Consider the following 23,737-nt stretch of genomic DNA (forward strand, 5'->3'; position numbering starts at 1 on the left):
TGATTTAGAAAGCACTGGAGTTCAAGTGCGCACCGGCTGCCCCAGAGCTGGGGCCTCCCCCACCGGCTGACCGGTAAAGTCGCACCCCCAAATCTGTGATGCAGAGCCTTTGCAGTCGGGATCTGTGATGCGCAGAGTCACGGCCTTGGGGGGGCCCCGGTCCTAATCCTCAGACCCTGTGACTGTGTCACCTCTCAAGGCAAAAGGGGCTGTACAGACGTGACAAAGGGGAAGGGCCTGAGGTGAGGTGGCTGTCCGGGTGGGTCCAATCTAAGGACCCGGAGAGCCTGTCCTGGCTGCAGGGAACCAGAGAGATGACCTTGTGAGAAGGACCTGACCAGCCACCTCGGGCTCGGAAACTAGAAGTGGGCCGGGAGCCAAGGAACGCGAGAAGGTGGAGAAAGCAAGGAAGTGAATTATTCTCTCCTGGCACCTCCAGGGGGTCCTGCAGCCCTGCGGGCACTCTGAGTTCAGCCTGGCACGAACTACAGGACCGCAAGTCAGCTCAGCCAAGCCACCAAGCGCCTGGTAACTGTGATAGCAGCCCCAGAGAAATACGACGGGGCCTCAGCAGGACACAGATGTGCCGCTCAAATGGAGGGCTCGGAGGAGGGATTATTTACAAAGGGGGGGGCGGGGCAAGCTGGGGGAGGAGGCTGGGGCTGCCGACAGCAGGCAGCGGGAGCGAGGACAGTCCGGAGCTCAGAAACGGGGCGCAGGCCGGGGGGCCCCGACCGATGGTAACTCTACAGAGACCAAGCAGGGGAGGGAAATGCCGCCACCTTGCTGTCCCCTCCCTCACATCTCCAGCCAGTGATCCCCCTACCCCCCGCCCTCCGCCCCGCTGGCCAGGCTCAGCCGGGAGCCAGAGGGCAAGAGGGCCTGCGGTGCAGCCCATAAAGGCAGCCTCCCGGGACCGGCTGGACGAGACATGCAGGATGTCCCGCCAGAGACCCAGTGAGGGGGGGAACGAGGTCATGGGGCGAGAGCCACTGGCCGGGCCGGTCCCCCGCTTCCCTGTGAACTAATGCGTGACCGTACACACTGTCCGCTCCCAGATAGAACGTGTGTGGAAAACAGTCACTTTTTAAAGTTTTCTTAGACGCTGACTGCGGTCTTAGCTTAACCTACGACTTGATCAACTTCCCTACACGGCCGTGAAACGGTGCCAAGGGCTGTGAAATCTGGGCTTCCCTCTACATGTGTTTATCTCCTTTGAAGCAAGGCTCTAGCGGGGAGTAAAATGCCAAAAATAAATCAGGCAAGGGTGGAAAACACCAAACTTTCAAACTGGAACTGAGGCCCACGCAACCTGTGCAGAAAGCCCCAGCACAAGCCACCTGCCCTGGCTCACTGGTGCCCCTTGCCCACCCACCGCGACCTTGGCGAAGCGGCCACGGCATCAGACTCTGGCTGCTCGCCAAGGAAGACCCCAAACTCTCCCGTCTTCTGTCCCCAGGCCTGGCGTGCGGTCCGGGAGGCCAAACGGCGTGGATGGGCAAGAAGTAAGAAACCACAAAACCACGTTTAAACAATTCAAACCGTCACAGATGTGTCGGTCCAAGTCCGTATTTACTTCCCCTATTAAATCTCTCAGGAATCAGGACACTAAAACCTCTGTCAAGTCCGTGTTTTTAGAAAGAAGTGACATGGTTATATTACTACAGCTTTCCCCACCTATTTCAATGCAGGTTTCTAGGAAACAAAAGTCCTTGTGGTTAAAACACTGGGATTAGAGTATCTTTTAGGTCAGTATAGCTCACTCTGAAGACCTTAAAGCTCACGTATTTGGTTAAAAAAAAAAACAAAACCCAAACCCTCGTCCTTTCCCCGCCTCCATCCCCCAAGAAAAGCCACCACCAAACCCCATGCGAGGGCGGGCTGTGGGTTTCCAGAGATGACTGACAGCGTCTCTGTTGCCGTCTCCAGGGAGTATGTCCTTAAGAAGCACTTCCAAACGATGATTAAGCAAATTCTGAACACTCAGGAAATCACACTTCACATTAATGCAAGGAACTCCCAAATAGGCGCTAGCTTTGGGTAAGAAAGCTCTAGAACCTGAAAGGGGCCTCCCTGGGCTCCCCCGCCGCTCTGTCCCCGGAGGTGCTCTCTGGAGCACCAGCCAGCTGTCTACACCCGTGGAGCCAGGCTCTGGGGCCACCACCAGCTTAGTCTCAAATCCTGGCTCTCCGACCTAAAAGCCGAGTGAACCTGGGGATTTTACTTGAACATCCGTGCTTCCGTTTCTCCACTGTGAGACAGGGGTAATAACAGTACCTTCCTAACAGGGTGCTGTGAGGATGGGATATTCTAATCCATGGAGACACTCAGCACAGTGCCCGGCAACAGCAGGCAGGCAGCCAGTGAGTGAGGGGTGCTACCATTGTTGCTGTTATTATTACCATGACTTCCCCCCATCGCCCTCCGAGCAACCTGTCACTTCACCCTGAGCCACACACCTGGCCCCTGACCCACCCAAGTAAAGCGTATTCATTCTCGCCTCTGGTCACCGCCCCTCTGCCTGCACTGCCCAGCCATTACCCACATGCTGTCCACTTTTCAAGGTCCAGCTCCCCGTGGACCTGCACAGGCATCTGCTGGCCAAGCCGACTACAAGGACTGTCCCTCTCTAAGATCTGTGCGGCCTTCAGGGCGCTCATGGGCACAGCCCCACCGTCCAGCTCTCAGGGGTGAAGAGAGTCCGGCGTGTCCTCTCCCCATCTTTTGACGCCTCTTGTATATCCACCCGCTGAGGGCCCAGCCCATAAAGCCTCGAAGCCACGTCCCCAGGCTCTTTCTAACCGCACTCTGACCGTCAGGAGGACATGGGCTTGCAGGCTGCGAAGCTGGTTTTGCTAGATTCTAGCAGCCGCGGAATTGCAACGAATTTAGATTCTCACTTCAAAAGGGTCTGCTCTGTGCACTGGCCAATTCCTTTCATTCTGAATTCTGCAGGTGGCAGCGACAGCCTTCTGCTCTGGCACCAGCGCCAGGGCAGAGGAGAGCGTCGGTCACGGTGAGCTCAGCCGACTGTGCCCCGTGAGGCAGCGGAGGCTCGCTGCGGCTCCCGGGTTCGCGCGGCGGGCGTGTGGGTACTTACCAGTCAGCAATGCATCCGGTTACCAGGTAGCCAGAGATTAATCCAACCAGTAAGGAGAACTTAGCGACATGGACCTTCCAGGCATTATCACACACAAGATCCCACTAGAGAGGGGCAAATAGAAAACAGATCAGAGAGAAACACACACAGAGGCCACTTGTCAATCATAAGGGCAACACATAATTGCGCTCAGGGTCATGACACCCTTTACAGGCTGTGTCACACGTACTGCTAAGAGTCTCTTCAATGTTTTTGAAAATCCAACAATGAGAAATATAATCTGCCCACAGAAGGCGGTGTAATGTTTTAGCCCGGGACAGAGGATAAAAGTCTGCAGGGTCTCAGCCCCCATGACCTCTGCAGATGAGTCTTTCCTCCACCTGCCACCACAGGCTGGGAGTCCCCCATCACTGGCACGGCTGTCACGCAGCCCTGCAGGTGGAAAGCCCCTGCCAGCTTTTTGCACGGGGTATCACAGTAACACAAGGAAACTGAAAGCAACCTCTGTGTTTCCATCCCAAAAAACTCCCCAACCTTTGTAAGTCATCTTAAAAATAAAGAGGGTTAGCAGTAAATACTGAAATATCAATCTTAACTAAGCATTCTTACTTTTTTTGTGTGTTTTTTTTTTTTTGCGGTATGTGGGCCTCTCATTGTTGTGGCCTCTCCCGTTGCGAAGCACAGGCTCCGGACGCGCAGGCTCAGCAGCCATGGCTCACGGGCCCAGCCGCTCCGCGGCATGTGGGATCTTCCCAGACTGGGGCACGAACCCGTGTCCCCTGCATCGGCAGGCGGACTCTCAACCACTGCACCACCAGGGAAGCCCAAGCATTCTTACTTTTATTCCTCATCAATGTCCCTTGTGTTTTCCCATATTACATCCTAAAGCCACCTGCCCCGCTTGGAGAGAAAGCCAATCAATTGGTGAATACAACATTTAGACTGTTTTTACAATTAAGCTTTATTATTTAGAAAAAGAAATAAAAATAACCCTCCAATTTTTCCTTCCTCCTTTTGCAGAAGTGAGAGAGAAATGCACGTCTGTTCCCTTGAAGTGACGTGTGTCCAAGTGGAAACACTGCCCTCAATCCACAAGCAACTGACGTCTGGGCCCGAGAGGCAAACAAATGGGGTCTCGGCTTCAACGGGCTTTGGGACAAGCCGAGCTTCTGCACCAGCCACTGCGGAGGGAGGGGCCAGCCTGGACAGAGCAAGAAGGCAGCCGCCCGCCACCTCATCCCCTGGACTCCCTGGGACACATCCAGGGCCGGCCCTGCTAGCTGCACGTAATCTCATCATTAACAGTTCAGATACAGGAGTTCTTTACGGGGATGACATCCCCCTATGTCTGCCCAGGGACCGGTGGCATCAGCATCACCTGGGAAGGCGTTAGAAATGCACATTCTCGGGCCCACGCCAGACCCCGAATGGGAAGTTCTGGAGGAAGCACAGCAAGCAGTTTAACAAGCCGTCCAGGTGACAACGATGCCGCCCTGGCCTGCCATTTCCCTGCTGTTTTGAATACAGTGAATGAGCTTCCCCGGCCTGGGCCAGGGCTCAAACGGTCAACCCCCAAGAGCAGGGTGAGGCCAAAGGCCGCATGAAACATGCACAGCAGGGCTGGTCAGTGCTTTGTGCAGCAAATGCCGGGTCAGAAACTAGAGTGTGAGCTAAGGGGGCTTTCGCAGGCCAGCCTGGAAAACCAACACTCACGAAGTACCAGTGTGTGTACATTCTGTCTCCCCAGCCTGGTTTATTACATTCTGAGGCTGTTTCTGAACTGTTTTCTCTCCACTCTGCCTAGCACAGGACTCTGCCCACAAAGTAACTGACTTCCAAGGCTAAGAGCTGCATCTACCAGCCCATCTGGTTCCTCCGGGCAAGGAGATGCTTACAGCACCTAGAATGGTTACAATCCCAACCACATCACACCTTCCTGCACCTCAGCCTGGCACATTCTTGGCAGGAAGAGGACACGCCCAGTCCCAGGTTGCTGCCAGGGGGAGGGGGAAGGGGGAAGGGGGAGGGGTGGAAGGGGGACCAACCGCTGGCTCTGGGGCCAAGAATCACTCACTCCTGTCTCCACCCAGACTTCTCACTGATGAGCTTATTTGAGGGTCAGTGACGCCAAGGAGCACATTCTGCTTCTATTAAATGGCCAGGGGACAAAAGAGATTTTCATAAAAGCATCTGGGGGGGAGCGGATTGCCAACACTGCTGTGAGTTCAGGCCCCTGAACAATAACCCGCCCTGGCCTTGGGCAGCCATGACCCAATTCAGTTGCTACATAGTCAGATGTTCAGTGCAATCTCTATCAATTAACAAGGCAGGAGTGGAAAACTGAAACAGTTGAGTGAGACAGAACTGCTCCCCCGGCCAGGAGGGAAAGGCAGCCTGGTTAGCAGTGTCTGCTGGCCCCGCTGTCCTCAGCCTGGGGGGCGGGGTGGGGGGAGGATCCAGGACAAGGCAGCCACCTGGCGCCTTAACCCCTCAATCAGGCACCGGAGCAGACAGCTTCTCTGAGTCAAAAGAAAACTACTCCAGACCCCAGCAGGCTGCCCCAGATAAAGTTCCTCCTGCTCGGGGTCTGCTGGACACCCCTAAAAGCCTGGAGGCCCCTTGAGGTCCACTCCATAAACAAGGTGAGGTGGGGCTGGGAATCCAGGGGGACAGCATCCCTTGTCCGATCGCCCCACTTCTGATGAAACTAAAATATGCTCAGATGTCGTACAACCTCCAGAAGAATTTCAGAAGTATGAGGACGCTTTGAGATCACCTCGCTTTCAAAATTTGTCCCACTATCGATGAGACATGGCAATCGGTCATTTCACTAAGCAAAGGCTAAGGGGCGTTAAGAAACCTACCTTGTGCACAGCCAGGACTCAGTGGCACAGGTTCTGTCTCTGACATCATCATCACCTGTCACCTCCCTCTTCTCACACCCATCAATCACCGATGCCAGAGGGTGCTCCCTTCCTAGCGTACCCGGCACCCATCCCCCACTCCACCTCTGCCATGGACAACCCGATTTTGGGGGACGCGTGATAAGGCTCACTCGTCACCCTTTTGGTGTGGGTTCCCGCAGTGTAGGCTGGAAAACACCACTTCCAGGCTCCCTTACTGCTAAGCCCTCACATGTAACTGAGGTTCTGCCCGTCGTATGTACTTAACTTCCAAACAGCCTCGATCTAATTTCCAGGGTGACTTGAATTAGGAAGAGCGTTAAGCCGGGAATAGGTGGGACATCTATTTGGTGGTCACATCAGGCAGGGCTTGGTCTGCAGGTGGCCGAGGTGTGATCCCAGAGCCTGGGTTGGACAGTGACCTCCTGAATCCCCAGCCTCCTAACTGTGCCCCAGTCCCTGGACAGGCCATTCTAGGGAGCTGCTCCAGGCACCCTTCAGGAGGCTCAGCTCTCAGCTGCTCCTGCAATTGGGCGAGCACTGATTTTTTTTTTTTTTTTTTTTTTTTTTGCTGTACGCGGGCCTCTCACTGCTGTGGCCTCTCCCGTTGCGGAGCACAGGCTCCGGACACACAGGCCCCGCGGCCATGGCTCGCGGGCCCAGCCGCTCCGCGGCATGTGGGATCCTCCGGGATCGGGGCACGAACCCGTGTCCCCTGCATCGGCAGGCGGACTCTCAACCACTGCGCCACCAGGGAGGCCCGGCGAGCACTGATTTTATGACCAGATCTCCGTGGGAAGGAGTGTGCAGGGCAAGAGGAGAGGGGGCCTCCCCACTGAACTAACACAGGGGTCTCCATGCATTAACCCCTCAAATCCATTCCCTTCACAACAATGGGAACAGCCCTCTAGTCAAGCACTGCGTCAGCAGGTTTAACAAGATCGCGAAAGCGGAGAAGTCACGGCCCCATTTCAGAGTCTGATGCCTGCTTCCCTTGCCGTTGTTCCAGGACCGGGGATGGTCCACCGTGATGCCACGGGATGCTCCATGGAGAGGAAACTGACCCTAGAATGTGATCTCAATCTTAGCTGCACATGTTCTGTTTTTCAAAAAAAAAAGGCAGTGGTTACAGAAAATCTGGTAGACTGTTTTCCCACCTATATATTTTAAAGATAAGCTAAAAGAAATAAAATTTATACTATTTTCAAAGGAATAATCTAATTGCTTGACTTGCCAGAGGGGAGAAATATTCATCAAGGAAACTAATGAAGTTTCTAAAGAAGATGGAAAATAAATGGGAGATGAGGAAGATAATCTTATTTTCAGCAATAATGAATATTATGATAAAGTAAAATGCAAAACAAGAACATAAGAATACTGGAAGAAAACAGATTACTCACCCAATTTTGAAGTGGAGAGAGACTCCCTAAGGATAAAAACTAAGAGGAAAAAAACTACCTAAGGAAAAGATGATGGATTTTATACCAGTTTATCTGTTACTCCTTAATTATTATTCATTTTACTTATTATTTAAAACCTCCCTGCATCAAAAATACCACAAACACAATTATAAAGAGATAAATTTGTAAACTATATTGGAAGGGGGATCAGAATGGGTCACCCCCAGAACATGCCACTTTGGCCTAAGGATGATTTTGAGCTGGAGCAAATGAGAATCAGCAGATTCAGAAAGAAGCCTTCTCAGAGCGTCCCTATCTGCCTAAAAGCAGAGGCTTCTGAGAAATGAAGAAGGCCATAAACCCCCTCTCCCGGGGAAGTCCTATGGCCGTGAAGACAAAGTTGGCACCCAGATGCATCTGCAAACAGCCTCACGGACAAATTAGGAGTTTGGGATTAACATGTACACACTACTGTATATAGATCATCAACAAGGACCTACTATATAGCACAGGGAACTCTACTCAATATTCTGTAATAACCTAAATGGGAAAAGAATTTGAAAAATATGTATAACTGACTCACTTTGCTGTACACCTGAAACTAACACAACATTGTAAATCAACTGTACTCCAATATAAGATAAAAATTAAAAACCACCTCACTAAAACCCTCATCTTCCGTTAGTTCCCCCACGTATTTCCTTCCCAAGTTTGCCACCCCTAAGAGCCTCAACTCCTTTTCCTGTCTCCTCACTTCTGTACAAATGGGCTGTCCTTCTGTTAAGATGTGAGCCCAAGTTCCGACCACCCCTTTGAGTTACTGGTCACCAAGCGCTCCTGTGTGCCCAGCTGCACTTGGCAATGAACCCTGGTTCCCTCTTGTTCAGCTGCCTTCAGTCTAGTTCCCAGGGCCCCAGCCACAGATCCTAGGAGGGTAGAGGAAAAAGGTTTTCTCCTTCCCTACAACAGCCAAAGGGTTACTATCCTTAGTAAGTATTTCCATAACAACATAGACGATACTCCTACTAGAAATGGGTAAAGCACCAGGCAAATTAACAAAATATGAAACAAATGGTTAAAAAAAACACCTGGGAAATGCCCAATTCCACTAATTAAAATCAAAGCTCAATATTTTATTTGCAAAGAAAATTTTCTTTTTAGTTTCCCAAAAATGCAGGAGAAACCAAGAGGACCAAATCTGTGCTGGGCGTGTAAACGAAGCACTGCATTTCTGCAAGACCGTCTGGCAACATGCGTCCTGTGACTTGAAATCGTGAACACTCTCTATCCCAGTAATTCCCTTTCTTGGAGGTTTTTCCCAAGGAGACTATGACTGATGCTCACAGATGTCCTGGTGCAATGATGCTCAGTGTCTGTAACTTGTAAGAAATGGGAACCTGCCTGACATCCAGCAAGACTATACAGCATGAAAATGTTTGCTTTTGAAAGCAAATGATTGAGAAATAATGCTCATGACATAACGGTATGAGAAAGGCTCAGAATAAAAAACCATGAATAGAAAAGATATTTGTGTACACAGGGGAAATTAGAAGAAGATATTCCAAAATATTTAAAGTGACTATCTCTGGAGAGTTGAATTTTATTTTCGATTTTATACTTTTCTTGACTTTTCCAAACGTTCTACAGTTAATCTATAAGCCTTAAAATGAAAGAAAAAAAGTAATGTAAACTCCCACCCACAGTGGCAGGTGGAAGTGGTCGTAGTTAGGGTCAGACCAAATGATTAAAAAAAAACCCAACTTTTCACCTTTTCAGGAATATGCATTTTAACACAATCTAAACACTCAGGCCTAGCAGAAGCTTGTTTGGAAAATGACTAGAAACAAACTACATCTTTGGAGCCTGAAGATTACCGATGATGTTAATGTTCATTGACTGAAGCCAAAAACATTTTTTAGGAAACTAAGTGAAAAATTTCCCCCAAGTTTCATCTTTTGTGCTGGAGATGCCCATCTGAGGCTGTTCCATTCGAAACCACGAGGGTTTTACTAGTCACAACGCACGTTTGTTCTAACCCTGAGGAGTCAGTAGAGATAAACGGAAAAGTTTCTGCTCAGACTGCAAAGGGGATAACACTGCTTAAAACTTCAAAAGCTTAAATAAAACAAAATTCCTGACTGAACTGGAGGAATTTAGAGAAATTCAGGGTCAGCATTCTTCTGCAACCTTTTTTTCCCCCCTAGAGTGGTATTTCAGCAGACCCTCATGAACCACTGTTTGATACACCGAGGATTTGCCCTGCTCTGTGTTTAATTGGAGACAACAGAAGTGGCAAGAACAGCCCCCAGACACACACACACACACACACACCCCGGAAGGCTGCGGCCACATAGCTGGACCCACGGAGCACATTAGTTACAATCAGCTGCTCAACACTGAGGCAGCCTATGCGGGTCTGTGTTATTCAGTTTTTTTTTTTTTTTTTTAATGGATTTATTTTATTTATTTATTTTTGGCTGCATCGGGTCTTCATCGCTGCGCGCGGGCTTTCTCTAGTTGCGGTGCACGGGCTTCTCATTGCGGTGGCTTCTCTTGTTGCAGAGCACAGGCTCTAGGCGCCCGGGCTTCAGGAACTGTGGCTCGCAGGCTCTGGAGCGCAGGCTCAGTAGTTGTGGCACGTAGGCTCAGTAGTTGTGGCTCGCAGGCTCTAGAGCGCAGGCTCAGTAGTTGTGGTGCTCGGGCTTAGTTGCTCTGTGGCATGTGGGATCTTCCCAGACCAGGGCTCGAACGCGTGTCCCCCTGCATTGGCAGGTGGATTCTTAACCACTGCACCACCAGGGAAGCCCTGTTTCTGTTTTTTTTAATCTAGTAGTATTTGGATTTTTTTTCCTAAAGACGCTATCAAAATTCAAGAAATACTGCATATTTTGAAAACCCCGAATTATTCTCTGCTTTTTGCCTCTAAGTTCATCCTCCAATTTTAGGAGATTCACAGCAGCCAACATAACTGCCAGTTAGGGCTGGCACTCTCTCGAGCTTCCTTAAATGACATAATGAATGACCTTGCCAGATACTCTGGGAGGTTTTGGGGTTTTTTTTAGTTTTGTTTCCCTGTTTTTCATTAACTGCTGCTCAAATGGCTCCTCCACTTTCTTTTTCCCCAACCAACTTGGTGCCAAAAACCCAAACACAGCACGTTGAGGGAAATAGTTGAACTAAAAATCTACTGTGAGCCTGTTGGTGCTCCATGGAAGAGACCAGCAAACCCGCTCTCTCCTCGTGCAAAGGAAACCGGTCCGAAACCACAGTGTCAAATCTGGTGAACTTCTTCAACCTCACGTAGCCCCGTTCTGGACTAGTGTAGTAATTTTAGACTCACCCTAACCCTTACTCAGTGATCGGTCTTGTTCTGTTTTTCTTCCAGTGACGACTCTTAGGCCTGCTGCCCTTTGGCTGTAGGACCACCTTGGTGTGGAGGAAGAGAGATGGACGTGACAATTGCTTCAAACTGTCGCCTTCGGGGGCTTTCCTGGTTCTTAATGAATTTGACCATTTTTAAAGGGCTGGAAGTATAAAACCTCTTTCTTATAGCACAGGGAACTATATTCAATATCTTGTAAAAGACTATAATGGAAAAGAATAAAAGAATATAATGATATATATATATATATTACGTATAACTGAATCACTTTGCTGTACACCTGAAACTAACAACATTGTAAATCAACTACACTTCAATTTACAAAATAAATAAAAATTTAAGAAGCTAACTTAAAAGGGAAACAGAATATTAACCACCTAAACAGATCCTGAGTAGTGGATGTAGGATCATCTCTGCCAGGTAACACGAGGCACTCAATTTTCCTTTACTTTTTCTGAAAGGAAACAAGGAACACCGTACAGTTAAGCAGAGGTTTACGTTAGTAAACGTCCTTATGAATGTGCCATAATGCCCACTATGGCACTGGGGGATGCTGAATCTATATTCCACAGGCAGCAGAGACGGTAAATAAGCAACGACCTTCTATCAACCAAAACCTTGGAGAGTCTTTCCAAATCCTGCAATGCCTATTTTACTACCTCTAAGAAGGGAAATTGATAGTAAACTCTATGCATTAAAGAGGACTATTGCAAAACCAGAAAGAGAGAAAGAAAACAAAAACAAAAAACTCCACCGCCCTGAACATTCAACCCCAGGGAACTATTCATGCCTTAAGTGAACTCAACACACGGGCTTCTCACATGTAATTGATATTAAGTAACTGAAAGATTCTTAGCGAGAAATTAAACAGTTGCTACATGTGTAGAAGAGCTGCACAGGAACAAAACTGGACTTTAACATTTAAACGAGCGGCACTAATTCTGGAAAGGAGCAAAGTGTGGAGACCTTTGGACAGCAGGCTCAGGGAATCCTTGGAACGAGAAGAATGTGATGACCAGGTGATCAATCGGGAAGAACTCAGAGGCAGAAGGAAAATTATCTTCTACCTGCGGAAACAAATGCCTCGTCCCTCCCCACTGCCCGGCAGCTGTGACCCTGACTTCTCTCAGCCCCGAGAAGTGCCTCTGGGCCGAGTCATCCCTCACCTCCCTGCCCTGCCAGGGTCCAGCCACGCCAGGGAACCCCCAGCTCCCGAAAAGCCGCAGGGCCCTTTGCCTGTCCTACAATATCCATGCACACCCCGATTTTCCTGGCTCAATGGATAAAACTCATTTCAACCAAAATTATTTAACATTGCAGATCACCTGTGGGTTGGAGAACGGCAGCCTTTCTGTACTCCTGGCATTATTCCTTTCGATGGGCATACAGTAGCTTTGTAAGCACGCAATTAATTACAAGGGGTAGAAAATTAGAAAGATACAAAGAAAACATTTCCATATACTTAATCAAGTCAATTGAGAAGCTCTCCTCTTCCTAGTATCCCTGTTCTGTACTCCTATGACTACCTGTACTCAGGATAAACACCCGGACTATTGATCAGAACATATCCTAATTGCCTGCTGCTTACAAATCTTTCTTTCACCAGCTCAGGGGTTGGCAAACTACAGCCCGCAGGCCCAATGTGGCCCTGCCCCCTGCTCCGCACGTCGAGTTCGATGGGGGCCCGTCTCTGCTGGTGCACAAGTGCATGTGCCGAGCACAGGGGTGACAGCACCGAACAGACGGCCTGCAAAGCGGAAAATGTCTACCATTCAGCCCTTCACAGGGAAGGTCTGCCGACCCCGGCACTCGACCGGGAGTCCCTGGAGAAAGGGACCACGTCCTCAGTCTCTCAGCTGATGTCTGGGACGGGGCAGGACAGCACGTGGAGCTGCCACTCTGGAAGCGGACGTGCTCTGTGTTTGCTTGTGTTCACCGTGCCATGCATGTTCTCAACCCTCTTTCTCTCTGTGATTATTTCTTCAAACAGGATTTAAATAATTAATACATAATTATGTATTATACAACATTCATACAGGCAATAGAGTTTTTAAGTGTTTCCGCCACACTTTTCACCATTAGTAATTTTCCCCAAGGGAAAGAGAATTCTAGTTTCATTATAAAAGCCCACAGAATACAGGGTATGAGAAATTTATTTAAAACAATGAATAATTCTCTCTTAATAGAACAAATCTGTTATAGAAAATTAAATATCATCTCAACATTTGTTAAGCACCTGCCATGGTCTTGGGGCTCTGCTGGCTGCTTTGACTAAGCATTTCATTCAGGGATCAAAACAGCCCTACAACACGGGTTTATGACCAGTGAGTCCGTTTTACAGATGAGGAAATTGAGGCAGAGGGGAAGCAACTAGTCCAAAGTCAAATGGTTTTTCAGTAGAAGATTATCAAGCCGTGTCTGATTAAAACTCATGTTCTTCCCCCACCCCAATAAACTCAAAGAAACAGCCCTTGTTCATGCAAATATAAACAATTCTGTAGTTTATATTAAGTTGTTATCAGTTGCATTTGTCTTGCCTGGTATTCAGAAGACCTCAGTTACAAGGAAGCAAAGCTTTACTGTGGAAGCAGGACAACCTTTGCTGTTACTTCATTGTTACAATGACTAAGCAAAAATAGCTGGTAAAGTCCCTGTGAAGAGCAGGTATGTACTCAAAGGCATCTATTAAAAATAATATCCCAGTATCTTACTTTTCATTGAATTTTAGTACCGAAATACTGGGAAAAGTCAAGGTCAACCTCCCAATTTTAGAAATGAGAAGCCTGAAGCCTAGAGAAATGATGTAACTTGCTCAAAATAAAAAAATCTTGGGGACTTCCCTGGCGGTCCAGAGCACTCCTTGCTTCCACTGCAGAGGGCACGGGTTCAATCCCTGGTCCGGGACCTAGGATCTTGCATGCCGTGCAGTGCGGCAAAAAAAAAAAAAAAAAAAAAAAAAAGCCTGGGGCTGCTGGACCCCAGCCCAGGCTGCTGTGGAAGATCTCCCTTCCTCACAGGGGGCCCTGATGCAAACCGCCCAAGTCCATCACTGCCAAGCAGGACAGAGGTGTGTGGTCCAGCTCCCAGCCTCACGGTCATCTGTCGGCACCACGTTCACTCTGGTCCAAAGCCCTTACAACATAACGAATTTTTAAAAATTATCTCAACATTCTAATTGAGACCAACTCTTGGGCTTCTTGTCCAATAGTCACTTTTTTTTTTTTTTTAATAATAAATCAGAGCAGTTGAGAAGCTAAACCAGTTTTCTCCCTGTTTCAACATCGGTCTCACCATCTTGAAAGGACGTGAATAATATCAGGCAAAACGGCCTCTTCAAACAAGGATGTTGTTTGCTGTGTCTGACTCAAATTAGAAGCCAGTACAAATGTGAATCTAAATGGTCACCCTTTCCACAAAGACAGCTGACACCAACCTGCTAAAACAAGGTACACAGAACCCTCAGCTGCTGAACTCACAAAAGGTCTAGTAGAACACTAGTTGGGGAATTTTTACCAATTTGGCCTTTTCCTTTGTTGTTCTTGGGCTGGGCTATAGCTTACCAGGGGCATCGTCAGATAAACAAGAGCCTGCAGGAGGCCTGGAATTCAGAGACCAACATGGGGGCTGGGCCGGGCAGGAAGGCGACAGCGGGGGTGGGCAGCCGGCACCGAGGTGAGAGCACAGATTTTCAGCTGATGGACCCGAGTTTCGATTCTAGTCACATGACCCGGGTGAGTTACCTCACCCCTTGGGGTCTCAGTTGCAACGTCTATGATACAGGAGTCATAAAACTTGCAATATAGGTTTGTTATGAGTCAAAACTAATATAAGGCATGTGCCTGGTGATTTTTACTCATTAATTCTGCCACTTAAGCAGCTCCTTAGGGGCTTACGTCTGTGGGTGAGTAACACCTGAAGGAGAGCTAATCAAACTACTTTCAAAAAGGGTTTTGATATCGAGAGTCCGCATTATTCACCGAGGCTGACCCTAACTGACCCAAATGAAGGGGTACTTCCTAGCTGTACATCCTCTCTGCACAGCTGGCACCGAACAGGAAGTGGGAGAGGCAAGCACAGAAGACGCCCCCAGGGCACAGTTGTGTCCACAGCGGGCAGGGACTGGACGGGGAGCCGGCACCCTTCCACACGGGGTCTACACGCCTTTCACGTCCTTCCCCAGAGCTCGGACGCAACGCCCCTGCTTCGAGCTCATCAGCTGCAGACAGGACATCAGCCCCATGTCCCAGACGTCCCACAGTCATTAAGTATACTGTTTCTGACCCAAAGGAGAAAAAGGAGATTGGTTCTCAAAAGCTAGTGACACTACCACACCCAAAAGGGTGTTTACGTTTTTTTCCCTTGAACCGACTATTAATCTCCCCAAAACATTGAGCAGAATTGGCAATGTGACAGCCAAAGGTGACACTGCAGTTTGTTTCCGGCTGCCCAGGGCTCAGCAGGATGTGGATGTGGAGATACAGGCCCGAGGAAGGACCCCTGCCATCCCCTCCAGGGGCCTCCAACATCCCGAGGGACAAGTTGTTAACAGAAGATAGACAGTTCTCCAAGATTTTCCTCAAATAAAACTCAAAGCATCCTTAAGCCAAAGCCAGAATCAGCTCCTCGAGGGGTACCACCCACTGCCGTGAGCCAGTTCTCCTGAGGACAGACCCCAGGGACCCACATTGGGCCCGGCCGGGTGGGAAAGGGAAGCGGAGAACAGACTCAGCTGGAAGGGGAAGGAGGGGTCAGAGATCCCTCAGGCCGAAGCGGCTGCGAGTGGCCAGACTGGGCCTCAGGTGGCCTCCCTCCCAGGCCCCCCACGGCTGCGTGGATGTTCTCACCCTCCTCACCTGCCAGCCCGGTCAGAACCACATGGGCTTTAATACTGGGGATGGGCCTGGGACGGTGTCTTCTGCTATGGATGCATTTGGAAGTACAGCACGCAGGAACCTGTGCGGCAGCCCCTTCCGTGAACCTTTGGAAACCAGGCTCTTTCTTGCAACAGTATTAACTGCACCGGGGCTTGGTGGGCGTGGCCCTGCTAATTAAGCCAGGGCAGCTGAATTCCATTCCAGCCTAAGGCATGTTCTGGAAAGGTACGCTTCACAGACTGCCAAGTGAAAACCCTCCATCAACCACTGATTCGAGAGTGGATTTTACAAAGTGTGTCGCAGGGCCATCAAGGCCACCCACTGGGCACTCCCCACTCCTTCCCCTCTCTCCAAGGCACACAGGAAGCAGAAGAGGAGGGAACGGTCCATAAGTGAAACCTTCAACTGGGCTGTGCTCCCCTGTGGGGCTGCATCTTTAAGACGCATTCACTTCTAAGTCAGCAGCTAAGGCATTTTCTGAAGGTGCTTGAAAGGGCACCAACAGGTGTTCATCTGCAGTAACAGTCAGAGGGAAGATGGAGTCTCCCCTGCAGGACTCCTCAGAGCCTTTACTGTTACTGCGCACCATGGATCCTGCAGAGGGCTCTGTGGCTGCACTTCCCAAACTCAGGAGACCTTGGACACCCCACACACACACTTTGAAGGGCATATTTTTGAACTGCAGAATAAGAGATATTGCTATGCATATTTTGTTTGCCCTACGACCTAATAGACGATCACAACGCAAATTATAATATGACAATTCTGGGATTTTGAGCCTGGGGTAAGACACTTTGGTTACCCCTGCATCTACATGAGAGGAGGAGGGCTGCTATACATATGTGTCAAAGGATATTCAAAGTAAGCAGAGGAATTTGTTTTCTACCTTCGATCAGAGAAAATAAAAACAATAAGTATGTTTCTCTGTCTTTGGAAGAAATTATAAAGGCTAACTGGTAACAGATGGACAAACATTCAATACTCTTAGGAAATGATATGTAGAAGGTCAATGACAGCAAAAAGCAATCACTGTGTACAATTCACCCTCCTCGACAAACATTCAATACTCTTAGGAAATGATATGTAGAAGGTCAATGACAGCAAAAAGCAATCACTGTGTACAATTCACCCTCCTCGAAAGGACATGTACCTGCACTGGACACCGCTGCCTCTCTTGCAGGAGGATGCTCAGTCAGCCCAAGTCCAGGGGTGCTTACGGACTCTTTAAGACGTAGTCTACGTACCCAACAGAAGTGAAAGCAGGGACACAAACAGATATTTGTACGTCCATGTGCAAAGCAGCATTATTCACGATAGCCAAAAAGTTGAAGCAACCCAAGGGTCCATAGTACACATGAATGGATACACAAAATGTGGTGTATACACAGAATGGAATAGTATTCAGCACTAAAGAGGAAGGAAATTCTGACACAGGCTACACCATGGATGAGCTTGAGGACATTACACACAAAGAAATAAGCCAGTCACAAAAGGACAAGTACTGTCTGATTCCACTTATATGAGGTCACTGGAGCCGTCAGATTCACAGAGACAGAAAGTAGAAGGGTGGGTGCTGGGGCAGAGGGAGGGGGGATGGGCAGTTAGTGTTTAATGGGGACAGTTTCAGTTTGGGACGATGAAAAAGTTCTGGAAACGGATGGTGGTGATGGTTGCACAACAATGTGAATATACCTAATGCTAGTGAACTATATACTTAAAAATGGTTAACATGGTAGTTTTATTTTATATATATCTTACCAAAAAAAAAAAAGGGAGATAAAATTGTGTTCCTGTTCTAACAATGATAAACCCAAGCTGTGACTAGTCAGGGTTCTGTTTAACTTACACACAGAGGACGCCCCCTTGAAGAGCAGGAAGCACGGGGGCAGGCGCTTCCTGCTTGCGGACTCTCGGCCATGGGTTAGAGTCTCAGGACAAGCTTCTCCGAGGCCCAGACCACTCCGTGCAGGAAGACATGGGAACAGGAAGCGTGACAGTCCTGTCCCTCCCGGTCGCCTGCTGCCTCCCCTGGGCTGCACTTCCCATGATGCTCAAGCCAGGCTCCCAGGGCTCAGGTTCCGTCCGCACGCAAACAGGGTCCTCCCTGTGCATCCCCACCCGCGGCCAGCACCCTGGTCCAGGCCCATCGGGGACTGGTCTGCGTATTCAGAGGGTGGCACAGCTTCCATATTTAATGGCTGTTTACTGGTCACTATTGTGTGCCAGACCCCAGGAAGTAACAGTGCAACGTGCTGTCCCTGCTGTCGAGAGTCTAAGGGTGGAAAACAGGCCGTGAGTAAGAAATGAAATACAGCTGAACTTAAAGCGCTGAGAGCACATCCAAGGGCCTGGGGCTCTGTTTAGTTAGGACGCTCCCTCTTGGCCGGGCAGGGGGGCAGGAGGTGAGCGGAGAAGGCGGGGCAGGGGCAGACCCGGAGGCCCTGCACCCCACGTTACAGAGGGGAACGCGTCAAAACCAACCTCCAAACGGAGTTCAAATGTCAACTGAAATCAAACCTCATGATGGCTCTTGCCTGATGCTGCTCTTGTTAGAAACACCCCGATCCAGCCTGGCAGCCTTTCAGAGGAAGGCGACCAAATCCCCGAGCCCGCTGTTCAGGGGACGGGAGAGGAGAGAAAGGGAGAGAGTGAACGGGGGTGGGGTGCGGACCAAGCAGGCTCCAGCCTTTCTACAGATGCACCGATGGGTGGGCACGAGGGTGCAGGCCACACATCTGCCACTGAGGAACAGGCTGCAGGATAGGGATGAGCCCCAAGGAGAAGGATTAGCTCTATCATCACATGTACCTTGGTGTGAGCTGCTTTATCTCTTAGCTGAGACCAGCTGCCCAGATGTTTTCTTAAGGTGAGAAGGCAGGGTCCCCAGGCGCGTCCCCCCCGCGGCTCAGGTGGCTGCCACGTGCCATGAAGGCTCACTTGCCAGGGCTGATCGTAATTTCGTCCTGAGACCTTCCAGATGTCTTGTTTTAAACATGTTGAGTTAACGGCTGGGAAACTGCAGCGATTCGTACAATGCCTCAGAGCAGTTACCCTCCCAGCCCCAATGGGGGCTCCTCGAGGAAAGGGCTCGGATGAAGCACGCGTCTCAGAGCTCACACCCTGTGGAGATGGAGGCTGCGTGTGGGTCGTTTCCTTTAATCCCTGCAAAGCCTACGCCTTAAGCGGCATCTCCACCTCGGAAATTAGGGTCCAGGAGGCCAAGTAACTCCAGGAGCTGGAGGTCTGAGTGGAAAAGTGGTGAAGAGCCCAGGATGGAGACCCAGGTCTCCTGCCCGAGCCTAGGGGCTTCCCCCCGCCCTGCTGCACTCACCACAGCCCCCGAGCACGGGCCCGTGCCACTGCTGGACCAGCCCCGGTTCTCACAACCACGCGGTGCTTGTGGTCAAATCGAAACTGTGAAAAAGCCAGGTGTAAAACCATTTTTCACAAGGTCTTTTGTTTTTTTTTTCAAATCATGGGGCTGCGTTTACAAAACCTAAAGGAACCGAGTTTCCTGGCTACCGTGCACAAGTGCCGTTCAGAACACCACCCACCCAAGCCCAAGAAAGCCGCCTCTCGCTTTCCCCTTCGGCTCAGTAACTTCAACAGCCATCAGGGTAAACGCATTCTCTCTGCTGAACACGGCGGGGCCTGCAGTCCCTAAACTGCGGTCTCAACACAAGTGCATCAGTGGTGCCTTCACCTGCTTCAACACGAGCACAGTTCACCTTAGACGACGCGCAGGCACAGACGCAAACACTGTGCCCGACGAAATGCCCAGCGGCACGCAAACACGGACTAATGTGAAAACCCTGGGGAAAACGCCACGTTTTTCGAGGTTCAAAAATGGTGGGAACCGTCTGCCTGCACTTCGTTGCTTCCTTTAAGCTCTGTAGGCGGAGGGGAGAGGTTGGGAGAGATGATTCCCTTCCCACGCCCCAGCCCTGCTGGGAAACACTCCCCTAACCCCCTCCTTCTCCTGAAGCAGGATCCTGCCGGGCAGGTCCATGGGAAGAGAATTCCCCTTGCCCTTCCCTACAAGTGTCCCTACACACGGGGCCGCCGCTCTGTGTTCAGCCGTGGCTGGGAAATGGCGGACGCACCGACTGTTTTGTTTGGCCTCTTGCTCCCAAGCTTCTTTAACCCCGGAGCCGTCAGCCCTCACCAGGCTTACCCAGGTCTTCCTGAGCCAGGAGGGATGCGGGCCTCCCGGCTCGGGTCCCACATGCGGCAGGAGGTCCTGCTGTTCCAAGCCCCCCCGCCCCCCCGGGCTGGGGTGGAAAACCACAGCACTCCTGGTACCCGCGCTGCGGTCATGGCCGCCGCGGCCTGTCCAGGTGTGGCTCCCCCCGCCCACGTGCAGCCCCGCCCGCGTGCAGCCCCGCCCCCAGCCCCACTCCTCGGGCCTCCTCATCACCCTCGGGCCCTGGAAACTGCATCTGGATTCCGGGGGCTTGAAGGCCACAGCTGCTCCCCCACAGGCACCCCGCGCTCCTGCTTCCGACGCCCAAGAAGAGAAGGGAAAGAGGGAAACCTACCCGGATTATAAGTCAGTCAAGACCTCCCACTAGCTGCTCCGATTCTGTCAACTTGGACGTCTCGGAACTGCAAGGTAGTGAGTAGGCAGGGCTTACGAAGTTCTGAATTTCACTGTCATGGCAATCTACGTGTAGCGGCCACTAACAGGAAACACCCCAAAGTCCACCGGCAGGTGAGGGGAGAACCCGAACGCGGTGACGCGAGCGCTGGAGGGCGGGCCAGCAGCACGACGACCACCGGAAGTGGGAACGTGGGTGGAACTCACGGGCGCTGGTGGGAACGTGGGCGGAACTCGCGGGCGCTGGTGGGAACGTGGGCGGAACTCGCGGGCGCTGGTGGGAACGTGGGCGGACCTCACGGGCGCGCCGGGTGCGAGCGGCAGACGCGCAGGCCTCGTCCCGCACGGATCCACGTCTGCCACGCTCTGCGCCAGGCGGCACCCGGCTGTGCTGAGGGAAAGTAACACGCCGGCTGCTGGCGGGGGTGGCGGGCAGGCGATGGGAGGCGCGCAGGGGGCAGTTCTCCACGGCGGGGGAACGCGCTGCGGCTTAATTTAGGTGGTGGTTAAGGGGCAGATAAATGGGTCCAAACCCACTGAACTATACACTTAAAATCTGCCCACTTTACTGTATGTTAATTGTATCTCCATTTTAAAAAATCTGGGAAATTGTTTTAAACGGGTCCCCAATGAGGAAGCAGCACCCAGAGCTGACGGGGCTTCCGTGTCCTCCCCGCTCCGGCCGCTCTCTGGTGACAGGCGGCAAAGGGGAAGGAGACGCAGGGGGTGTGACAGAGCCCAGAGGGCTGGATGACCCTCCAGGAGGGAAGGCGCTTGTTTGTACTTTCCCTTCTGCTCAAGGAGACGATCTCCAGGCCAAGTGCTCAGGGCAGAGAGTGAGCGAGTCGCACAGGTGCTGTTTATTCCAGGGCCCCTTCCCCTCCTTCCCTCCCCCTTCCCCCTCACCGTGAACAGCGCCACAGGCACTCCCGCCACCATCTGCAGCCACCTGTTACCTGCCCCCTCTGTCACCACCTGCATTCCAGCCACTGCAGCCACCTGCTTGCAGATCCATCACTCTACAACAGACCAAATGGGCGGGAAAGCACTCTTCCTGCAAAACGGACGTGAAGGACAGAACCACCCGTGTTGCAGGGATAAGAAGCGCTGTCTTCCTGAAGGGGCTCCATCGTGGGCTGAGCTGCGTCCCCCCAGTAAGAGCCGGCGAAGTGACTCCTCAGCCCGGCGGCCCAGGACGTGACTGTGGGAGGAAGGGTCCTCACAGAGAAGATGAAGCTAAATGACGTCATCAGGGTGCGTCCTCATCCAGCATGACTGGTGTCCTTAGAAAACGGGGAAACGTGGAAGCAGAGACACAGGTAGAGGGCCGATGACGTGAAGACACGTGGGGAGACGAGGTGGAGATGCAGGACTGGACTGGTGCATCCCAGCCCAGGACGCCAGGGACCGAGGCCGCTCCAGAGGCCTGGACGGACCCTCCCTCAGGGCCCCCGGGGGGAGCCACGCCTGCTGCCGCCCTGGACTTTCCATCGGACTTTCTGAGGCTCCGTGCCCGCCCCCTCCTGTCACCTGATACGTGAGTGAGTCTGGCCTGCCCCTTGCCCACCCCGTGTGGCCGGGCGCCATCACCCACAGCACAGACGCTGGTGGCCCCGACCCTCCTCTCTGCCGGCACACGGTCTGTCTTCTGGAAACGGGGTGGGGAGCGGAGGGGGGCTGGTGTTATGGAGGGAGCACAGGTGGTGGAGCGGGACTGATGTGTGTGGGATGCCGGCTTCGTCGATTAGGAAGGCTGCGTCCCTGGCCAAGCCCCTTGGCCTCTAAGCCTTGGGTCCCTCACCTATCAGATGCTGATAACAGGAGGGAGAATTGAGTGGCCCGCCAGAGTGGCCAGCCCGCGGCTGGGACATGTTGCCACGACCTGGCTCGGAAACCTTCCACCCTCTGCCCACCTGCCAGAGACAGTCCGGGGTCCTCTGCACACAGCCCCGCTTCTCCCTGATCCCACTCCTCTTGAACCCAGTTTTGTGCAGGTGCCCGCCCCACGTGACTCGGGGAAGGGGTGTCCCCGGCGCGCACAGGGCACCCCCGGTGAGTGCTGTTGGTCCAGGGCAGGTATGCGACCTGAGGGGGTGCAGGTAAGAGAGAAGGACCCACGCTCCAGGCTGCAAGGAGACGCTGTCATTCCCTCTTTCCCAGGCCAGGAGGGGGCTGGAGCCTCAGAGAGCCACCGTCAGGGGGCGTCACCTTGCCAACACGAGGACCTCAGCACTTGGCCACGGGCTGGATCGCATCCCCTCAAAAGCCATCTGTTGAAGCCCTGACCTCCGGCACCTCAGATGTGGCTGAATTTGGACGCAAGGCTTTCAAGAAGTGATTAAGTTAAAACGGGTCGTTAGCGTGGGACACAACCCAATACAACCCGTGTCTTTAAAAGAAGAGGAGATCAGGACACAGACACAGAGAGAGAGAAGGCGGCATCTACAAGTCAAGAGAGGCCTCGGGAGAACCAGCCCTGCCAACACCTTGACCTTGGACCTCCAGCCTCCAGACTGTGACAGAACAAATCCTGCTGTTTCAGCCCCAGTCTGTGGTGCTCTGTTACGGCAGCCCAAGTAGTATTAGCCTCTCGCTACACAGTATTAGGATGAAACAGCACTGACAAAGGCCAGAAAGAGACGCAGAAAAGACTGTGGACTGGGGCCTGGCCTGACTTCGGAAATGTCTTAAGTTTTCCTGCATATTTCAGAACTCAGTGTGATCTAAGGTTTTCTACTGTTTGCAGCGGACAGCATCCCTACTGAGGCCCAAGGTTTCAAACCTTCACAGCTCTGTGCCTTATCTCCTCCTGGTTTAAACAAGAGCTTCTTCCCACTTCCTGCCACCCAGGACTGACCCCCAACACACACACTCCACCCCTCCCCACTGCCACTCCCTGCTCAGGCTCCCCCCCTGCCCAGCTGCCCTCCTTCTCCCCGGTCTCCCGGGACCACTCTCAACACGGCACTCTGCAAACAGAGCTGCCCAGCAAACATCCGAATGACATACCCTCTGGACTTTCCTCCTGTGGTCTCCTCCCCAAGTGAATGGGAACCAGATGAGATTAGGCCACCACGTCTGCTCTACGCACAGATTCCATCAGACTGTGGATCATGGCCTCCCCCTCAACAGGAGAAATTGCCTTTTGGAGACTGGAAAACCTACTCTCGGTGTCATAAACTGAGCCTTTAAATTCTGGTCACCCCCGCCTGCTCAGGTCATTTCAGTTTCCCCCAAACTGCTGCTGGAGCGAGACCCACAACCAAGGCTCTAGTTTTTCTTTTTTCGCCACCCTCCCTTTAATCACTTGTCTGAGACCCTAGTCAAAACTCTAGTCCAAAGAGGACTAGAGTTACAAATGGGGAAAAACAAGATGGCAGGTGAGAAACTAAGGAGAGAAACCACTGCTTATACTTAAACCACAATTCAATTCAATTCAAACCTGGTATCAGCAGACACACAAAAACCAAAAATAACCCCA

The 23,737-nt window shown here is 51.5% G+C and overlaps 1 protein-coding gene across 1 annotated transcript in view; it reads right to left on the reverse strand.

The window, feature by feature from the left end:
• SLC22A23 (solute carrier family 22 member 23) overlaps window positions 1-23,737 on the reverse strand; it is a 144,105-nt gene that overhangs the window by 105,854 nt on the left and 14,514 nt on the right. Inside the window, exon 2 of the mRNA XM_060109951.1 lies at window positions 3,101-3,204. Within this exon, the coding sequence (XP_059965934.1) occupies window positions 3,101-3,204 (104 nt within the window). The remainder of the gene's footprint in view (window positions 1-3,100; window positions 3,205-23,737) is intronic.

The sequence above is a fragment of the Mesoplodon densirostris genome, chromosome 10 (genome assembly GCF_025265405.1).
Source record: "Mesoplodon densirostris isolate mMesDen1 chromosome 10, mMesDen1 primary haplotype, whole genome shotgun sequence".
In the NCBI taxonomy this organism is placed as follows: Eukaryota; Metazoa; Chordata; class Mammalia; order Artiodactyla; family Ziphiidae; genus Mesoplodon; species Mesoplodon densirostris.